This window comes from Leptonotus elevatus, chromosome 2, assembly GCF_054856555.1.
Source record: "Leptonotus elevatus isolate MCC_2025b chromosome 2, RoL_Lele_1.0, whole genome shotgun sequence".
NCBI lineage: Eukaryota > Metazoa > Chordata > Actinopteri > Syngnathiformes > Syngnathidae > Leptonotus > Leptonotus elevatus.
Window position 1 is genome coordinate 14,316,421 of NC_141240.1, and position 8,986 is coordinate 14,325,406.

The following is an 8,986-nucleotide window of genomic DNA, read 5'->3' on the forward strand; positions in this document are numbered from 1 at the left end:
TTGCCGCAAGGGAGAAGAACCAAATTCCTCCTGCTTTGGTCACATAACTAATCCACAAACAAACACAGGGCAGCTCAGGTTTAGGCCAGCCATGTGCTTTGGTTGATGTCACACTTGTGAACACATTTGAAATGACACCTAGTAGCATAGCAGTGTGTGAAAATGCATATACCGGTATTTAGTGTGGTACAAATGCAATTTTGTCCATCAGGTAAAGCTAAAGGAAAAAAGGAAAATACGTTTTGAAATCTTAATAATTGACACTATTCAATTTTTACACAGTAGGTAAGCAGTTTGTTTTGCCTTCTGTTTCTTACTGGACTTAGAGTCGTCAATAAACCAATTATCTTTCTGGATTGACATTTGAACCCAGAACCTTCTGATAGAACAGAGAGAGCGGGAGAGATGGTGATGCCAACATGCCAAAGGGGATGTCATGATTGAATATACCTTTACGCCGCTCCAAAGTGGCAACGCATCTCCTTGAGAACAATAGCAGCAGGTCACAAAGGTCATCCTGTTTGAACTGCTTCTGTGCGCCACAGGAGTTGCCCTCCGTGGCTACACATAAAAGCTGTGAGTCACTCTGTCTGACACAGGGGACTGGAAGACAACACACTCAGGAAGTAGGGGATGAGCCTCAGGTGGAGTCATGGCGGAATCTGTGCTCTGCTTCTAAATTTCATACACGCGCGCACACACACACACACAGACAGAGGAAGGAGACAACTGTGACCAGATTTCGACGTAGAATATGAATGGTGGACGTAAAACAACAAGCATGACTTTGCGGCTCTCGTGCTGGTTGTAACTGTGTGCATGGGGGGGGGGGGATATTTCTGCAGATGTACACTAATGCATGTCATTTGCGCTGTTGTGGGCGTGAACATAGCCAACTAGCTTCAAGGCCAATGGAAGCAGCTCCTCGCATATTCTATCCGCATCTGCCTGCACCTTGATAAAATTCACCCAAAAAGCATGTCAGACACCTTCAAAATATTAACATGGAAAACAGTTAACAGTCTTTTTTTAATGGGTCTGACACACAAAATACAAAGAGTAAAAACACGTTGGCACCTTACACAAAATCTAACGAAGCAAAATCCTTTCAATCCAATGTCGTGTCACATAGAACGGCTTTATCATAACCACAAATTTGTGTAATGTTACATCCATTATGAGAAAATGCTGAAAGTAAGTTGAGATGATCAAAAATAAAATAAAATACAAAGCTACTTTTAAGGCCAGCTGATGTAATAAACCAGTTGTGATCAATAATAATCACATGAAAATTGTAGAACATTGTGGATGACAGTAATTTTGTCTTGTGCTTAATAATTTGGCCAAAAATGTTCTACATTCTGCTTTTTTTGAATTGCGACAACAAAATCCCTTTTGTTTCTTTCATCATTTCTCCTTGTGACAAAGAGGCCATTTGTTTTTTTTTGGGGACTTCCAGCAAAGTGTGAACCTTTCTGAAGGGCTTGATTCGCCAGTCTTGTGATCAAGTCTGTAGTCCTTTATAGACACAGACAACAGAAAAAAAATGAGTTTCGACTAGACATAACATACAAATTCAGCGTGTCATTTTCTTTGGAACATTAGTCACGACTTGTGCAAAGTGTTTGTGTATTCCACCTGAGACGCGAGGCTTCCATTTGTCAAGCTAAATGAGGCCAAAGGCGATCCGCTCGCAAATGTGGATGCATTGTCACAACTGCACGTTTGTGTGGCCACAACACGGTGGCTTGTGTCAATCATAAACACAGGCGCACTCGTTCTGCTCCTGCGTACCTGTCAACATGCAGAACACTGCGTCACGCAGTAAGAAAGACGGAGTGAATTTGCGGTGTCACCAAAAAGGGCCGCAATACAATATACTGTTTTTATGTGCTGTGGTCGAATCGCAACAAATACTTGTCACTGGGATGTTACCGTAGAACATGGGAACTTAAAGGCATCGGGAAGTCACCCCTCCCCCCAAAAAAATTGACAATAATATGTTTTATGCCGTCACGAATACGAGCTAATTAAGCAGCAAAATCAAGCAGTTTTTATCGATATGAGAAGGCGGCCATTTTACCACTTGCTGTCGAATGAAAATGACATCACAGTAGCTCAGGTCTCAGATAAAAAACAATCACAGCTCAGGTTCAGAAAACAGGTGAGCTGTGATTGGTCGTTGCCTGAGCCCTGCACAACTGTGATGTCATTTTCAGTCGACAACGAGTGGCAAAATGGCCGCGCCCTGAGATGGATAAAAACGGCTGGATTTTGCTGCATAACTCATATTGCACAAATGTTATTTTAATCAAACTGCCATGTTTCGATTAGTGAGGTCACGCTATTGTCAAGAAATGCTTAAGGTTGACTTCCTCTTTAATTAGCACTATTGGAGTACTGCACATGAGTATAGATCAGGGGTCACCAACTTTTTTTTTGAAAGTGAGAGCTACTTCTTGGCCACTGATTAATGTGAAGGGCTACCAGTTTAACACAATTAATAATTACAAAGTATATTGAGTTATGTGAAGACATTAATCAGTGTTTACATTTTTCAACATTCTTCAAAAGTGACAGTGTCTTAACACTGGTGAGCTATTTTTTAAGAACAGGCCCACGGGCTACTCATGTGGTCCTTGGCGGCTACCTGGTGCTTGCCGGCACCACGCTGCTAACCCCTAGTACTATAGAGGGACACAAACTCTAGTCTAGTGTACCCCTTTTTTCTGCCTGAATACTAGTGATGGGAAAATGAAGCTTCGTGAAGCACTTGTGATATTTTTTGACTCCTCTAGATGGCACTCTTGGTTGAAAGATGCAGTGGAAATGTAATCAATTTCCTTTGCACTAGCCTTTATATTTAAACCAAGAGCACCATCTAGGGGAGTCAAAAAAGATCACAAGTGCTTCATGAAGCTTCATTTTCCCATCACTACTGAATACTGCACCAACGTTTGTCTGAGGGGAAGGAGGCTGCAAGATCACGAGTCTCACAATGTGACAGCATTTTGGTGAGGAGATGATAATCACAAGGCAGATATAAAAGATAAATGCGGTAACAAATGAAGGGATACGATTAAAAATACATACTGACATAGTGTCTCTTCAACATGTAATGCCGCAGGATAGCGACTGCCGGGGGTGAGAAGGAGAAGATGCACATGATGTACTGTATTTATCATTGATTTTTCACGGCACATGTCCCCATTTTCTCAGAAAGACGAAGCACAACTATTATGTCCTATAGAAGACAGTATGGAGCGCGCTGACCAGGTTTCTGTTTGAGAGCACAAAACATTTCAAATAAACCCTGACTGTAATGACAAGTTTGCTCTATAATATTCATTTGGTTGTTACTAACGTAACTATGAGATTCATTTTTCTAAAATCATTTCCAGTTGAACACATTTTGTAGAAACGTTATTTGTACGTACACCACCATAGTTGTTTACGTTGCAACGCATTCTGCGTAGAGACATAAAATGGTCGCTGCTTGCTCTCTGCCGAGCAATGCGAAACGGGTATAAAGAAAGTGAGGTAATCCTCCGCAGTGTTCCTAAAAAAACGGCATGGGATCGAGAGAGTCACTCTCCCTCACACCGTGCTCTCGAGAACTCTCCGGATCACATGTTGTTTCTTTCGGAACGCAACGAGGCTTACCTTGCTTTCTATATACCCGTTTCGCATTACTCAAAGAATGCATTGCAGCGTAAACCACAATGGCAGCATACGCACAAATAAAGTTTCTACAAAATGTATTAAACTGGAAAATATTTGTGAAAAATGAATCAATGAAATGAAGTCTTGAACTGGATTATTTGATCATATGGGCGAGGCAGCTACATCTCTGGTAATGTTTTGGAATTTGCCAACGCACGGAATTGATTGCTTATTTTTTGCTGTTGTATGAGCTCTGATGTTTCCTCAAGAATCTGCCCAGGGATGTGGAAATCAGCTGGCATGTTCTGCGGAGCAGAAGATTCATGTAGGCCTTCATGTTCCGTCTCCTGCTGACTCACTCGGCCGTGAGAGTTACACGGCTCCAGATTGCACGCCGTGCCCTGAAGGAACTGCAGGAAGTTCTCCTCAATGGAGGCCTCACGGCTGGGCAGCTGTTCCCCCTGACCGGATCCAGCCCGCTTAAAAAGGCAGGCCAGGTGCCGGCCAAGCTCCTCCCGAATCTGACGATTGAGGCAGCCGTAGAAAAAGGGGTTGGAGGTGAAGCAGAAATAACCGATCCACGTGACCACATCCTCCAGCTGGGCCAGCGAGGCAGGCGAGGTAGAGACCGCAGCCGAATAGAGATGGAAAGAGAAGTATGGCAGCCAGCAGCAGAGGAATTGACCACCCACCGCCACCAGAACCACCGCGGCCTTCCCACCACCGAAGGTCCTTTGGGAAGTGTTGCGGGAGCCGGTCCCTCCGAGGCTGGCGGCCACGGTGGAGTGGCTGCTGGCGGACTCTGAGCGTTGCCGTGACGTGTCCATCAAAGTTGGGAGCGGGCCGTGATGCATGGCCGCCACTCGGGCCATCTTGAACATGTTGCAGTAGACCACCAGAATAATCAACATGGGACACAGGAAATATATGAATGTGAAGAAGACCATGAAGATCAGACGTGTGGTCCTGCCTCCCGCCCAGTGGAGGGAGCAATGTGCCTGACCAGGGACGAACAGCGGACGAGACGCCGCAGCCGGGTTACCTTGGAGCAGCCAGCCCAGGAAAGGCAGCGATGACATGACAATGGCTTTAATCCAGACCCCCACCAGTACCATCACCACCACCCTGACAGTCATCTTCACCTCGTGGCGCATGGGGTGCACGATGTAGTAGTAGCGCTCCACGTTGATGGCGCAGATGGTGAGGATGGCCGCGCTCACCAGGCAAACGCTCAAGCAGAGGTAGCTTCGACACAACGCCTCGTCTGCCAACACCCCATCGGGCACCATCCCCAGAGGCATCAGCACCAGCGCCGCCAGCAGGTCCACCAAGCACAGGTGGAACACGAAGGCGAATTTGCGCAGATGCGGCGTTTTGCTTATGACGATCATCACGGCGAGGTTCCCCACCACGGCCAGGACGTCCATGACGAGCATGGCGCACAGAGCTAAAGACTGGTTCGCGTCGAATCCGGCCTGGCCCGCGCTGGGGGGGAAGGAGGGGAGGCCCGGGAGGGAAGTGTTCCAGAAGGGACTCGGCGTGACAAGGTGCTCCATGAGAGGATGGGATGAGGAGGAGAGAGTCCGCTGAGTATCACGGGCCCATCACCCATCCTCCCCCGCCGTAGGGTGCCACCGAGACGCTCAGGAAGGTGAACCTTTGATGGCAGCCGGAGTTCCGGAGGTCTTGGCTGAGCCTACAGCTCAAGAGGGTCAGAGGAGACCCTGCTCCCTTGAAGATGGAGCCACTTATAAAAGTGTTGGTTGGGCAAATCTGTAAGAAAATACATATTTTCAATTACAAGAAAGAAGCAGTGTAGTACATGTGCAAACATTTGTGAACTAAACGTTCAAGAAATTCACAATAACGATAAAAATAATTCTGACAGAATAGAGCCGCTGCTCCTCCGCATTGAGAGGAGTCAGCTGAGGTGGCTCAGGCATATGATCAGGATGCCTCCCAGAACGTGCTGGATGGGGTTGGCCTGGGAACCCCTCAGGGCCTCCCCAGAAGAGCTGGATGAATTGGCTCAGGCGAGGAAAGTCTGGGTGGGCTTCCCAGCTAAAGCTGCTGTCAGCACAAGCTGACCTTGGATAATCGGAAGAATGGATGGACGGATGGACATGAGCCCATCACATTTAGGCAAAACCTTGGAATTTTTACCGAGATCATTTCTCATATTAATAAAATACATGGTGGGGGGTGGGGGGGGGGGGTAGAATCAGAATTTTCCCGCTATTTGTGCCCATGTGCCACCATTTTGAAATTCTCAAAATTTGTGACATTTCAATGTGATGTGTAGCACTGCTACTTACCCCTCCCCAATTTGGTGTTACTGGGTAATTATTTGGATTAAAGGGATGTTCAGGGGCTGTTATTCATATTAAAAATGGTCATTGAATTTTCTCGCCAATTTGGACTGTACCACCATTTTAAATTCCTTGAAAATCTCAACCACATAAAACTACATTTACCTGTGTTTCCCCATGCTAATTAAATCTAGACGGTTGTATTGCACATTTTTATACACTTTCAAAACATTTTTCATATTTAGTCAATTTTCCTTGCTACTGATCTGAATTCCACTTCTCATAGTAATCGTTATTAGAACCCACGGATGGCTTAGACAGGATACATTGGATACGTTCCCGGACAGTTCCCCAGTAGCTAGCCACACCCCAAAAATGGTTGTTTGTGTCAAGAAAGGCATCCAGGGTGAAAATTGTGCTAATCATACAAGAGACTCGCTGTTGGAACAAGCTAAAAGTCATAACAAACCTTCAATAACCAGATCACTGATTGAATTACATTAAATTAAATTGAATTAGATTAATTCGGTTCCACCAAGACCAAAGAATCGTAATGTGAATCAGCACCAAATTGTCCACTTAAAAGTTTAAATAATAGTTTTGATTTGATTTTTATTTATTTATTTTTTTACAAATTGTGGATGCCTGTATGGTTTTGACAATGACGCTGATTTCCAAAACATGCATGTTAGGATCATTGAAGGGTTTAAAATGACCAGGTGTGAATGTGCAAGCATGTCAACTAGTTGTTTGTCTACATGACGACCAGTCTTGGGTCTGCCTCTTGCCCAAAGACATCTGGGATGGGCATCAGCCCACCTGCGATAATGAGAAGAAGCCATATAAAAAATGCATGGATGGAAAATAGCAGAAAACAATTACCATGTCAACATTAAGTAAAGAAACAAAGAAAAAGAAGAGGTAACTATTGACTGCATATTACTGGAAAAACGAATACATCAAACGTTTTGAATGAAACCCCAACAGTACTCGTTCAATTATAAAATTGAACGGCTGTTGTTCCACTGTGAAAGCGTCCTCACGTGTCACGTGCCGCTGCCTGTCTGGACCTTAACACGGTATCTAATTTGGCATCTGCATCTTCAGATGTTGCACTCTCAAGGCAGTCAGAGCCGCGGGGAAACGCTGAAAGCAGCCAGGACCATATGTTCCCTTCAAGAGTTCGAAACAAACGGGAAAGATAGAACTTTCTGTCCACAGCAATTGAAAATCGAATTGATTTAAGACCTCTCATGTACTGCAGACAGTCATTTGCAGTTGATTTAATTAGCGTGAGTGCAAAGACACAAAGGGGAGGATCAACTTAGTCGACCTCTCCAGTGTGCCGTGTTGTATGATGTAAATATTTCATTTTGTTACTTTTACTCTCCACCAAACAGTGCAGCGCTCCAAATGTTGTTGCATACCTGTTGTTTAATAACAATAAAGACATTCTATTCTACTCTGTTCTGAACTCGCACGCGCCGTAAAAGTTGTGGAATGAGCAGAGAGTCTCTGGTACATTTCCATATGCGGCACACCTGCATGGGTCCGTTTTTTCCGTCCGGCAAGATAACGAGGCGCCTGCTCTTTTCCTACCCACATGTACAGAGCTGGCGTCACAATAATAATAGGTCAAAGGGTCACAGTCACCTTCAGCCTAATTTAACGAAGCATAAACAACATCTCACACAGAAAACGCAAAGCGACTCTCTGGAGAGCCTTCGTTGTTCGCATCACTATTGATTGTTTTCAGCTTCTTTTTTCATGGTGTGTTTGCAAAATACACACTGACATCTTGCCCGGGGTGTTAGCGCCACACAGCAGGCGTCAATCAACACAAGATTGCTGTTGCGCTTTTTCAGTCAAGGAACCATTTTTGGTTGCATGTCATTATGAGGCAGTGGATTCAACTGGTACGGTCTATTATGGTATGCTATGTAAGATGCTCACTTTCCATGCATTTCAGTGATTATTTAGCTTTTCAAAAAACTTTGCAAACTATTCAACGTGTACTTTTCTTTGTTAACTGACAAACACGCGAATGAACGAAAGAGCGGGTTTCACTAAATCTCATGTAATGAAAACATTTTTTTTTTAATCGAAAGGCCGCGGTGTGCTCCTCGCACTCCTTCAAATCACCCATACAGCGCTTAAGCTCCACCTCAGAGGTAATCCAAATATTCTCTAGAGCCTCCGAGGCTGCAAACAAATAACCATCTGACCCGATCATATGCGCACGACGCCGCGAGGTGAAAACGAGCCTGTTGTTCTCTTCCACTTTGGCCAAGTTTGGAGAAGCAACACACAAATGACATGGTACGGGATGTGAAATAAGAAGTCTTCATATGATCCTTTTAAATCACATTTAAACACTGACCCAAATCTTTTTCTGCACCCTCACCTCCCAAAACACGCACACACAAACGCACTCCGTTCACAGAGAAGGTACATGTGCATGTGTGTGTGTGTGATATGATAATGAGTATAAATGTGTGACATACCTCAGTGGAAAAAGAGCTGCTCCCTCCTGTGCAGGTTCACAGTCTGCTGGAGGAACGTTGACCTGTTTCGATGACTCTCAAACACACACTCACAAAGCCAACAGTCATACACACACATCCACGTGCACACCAGTCATACAGGCGATGTGGATGGTGGATGTGTGTGTGTGTGTTGAGGGAGGGATGGATGGGTCGAAGAAGAGGAAGCGTGTGATACTTGTGTGTCTCCTCCTCACCTGGCCCCTTTCATCTTGTCATCGCCTCCTACTCGAACCCTCCCCCTCTCACAGGCTGACACCCCCCCCCCCCCCCCCCCACACACACACACGGACTTTCATGCACACATGTAGTGGCTTCAGTAAGCGCCCAGGGCAACTGCAGCAGCATGCAGAGCTGAGGAGCAGGGTGGTTGGGCAGGCAGCACCCAGCCTTACAATTCTCCACTGGGTCCTAGTGCTTTAGTCTGACTGACTTGTTCTTGATTGCCATTTTCAAATGCCAATTGAAAAT

The 8,986-nt window shown here is 45.2% G+C and overlaps 1 protein-coding gene across 2 annotated transcripts; it reads right to left on the reverse strand.

The window, feature by feature from the left end:
• Positions 1 to 1,010: 1,010 nt before the first annotated feature.
• On the reverse strand, positions 1,011 to 8,733 carry gpr61 (G protein-coupled receptor 61). Of its 2 annotated transcripts, none has more exons than XM_086070205.1 (2): positions 8,713 to 8,733; positions 1,011 to 5,436 (listed from the first exon to the last, which is right to left on the reverse strand). In XM_086070205.1, exon 2 carries the CDS (start codon positions 5,217 to 5,219, stop codon positions 3,843 to 3,845), a length of 1,377 nt encoding a protein of 458 aa, XP_085926331.1. In that variant the 5' UTR covers positions 5,220 to 5,436; positions 8,713 to 8,733; the 3' UTR covers positions 1,011 to 3,842. The 2 variants fall into 2 exon arrangements, with proteins under 2 accessions (XP_085926331.1, XP_085926330.1); XM_086070204.1 differs by lacking the exon at positions 8,713 to 8,733 and adding an exon at positions 8,477 to 8,692.
• Between the last annotated feature and the right edge of the window lie 253 nt (positions 8,734 to 8,986).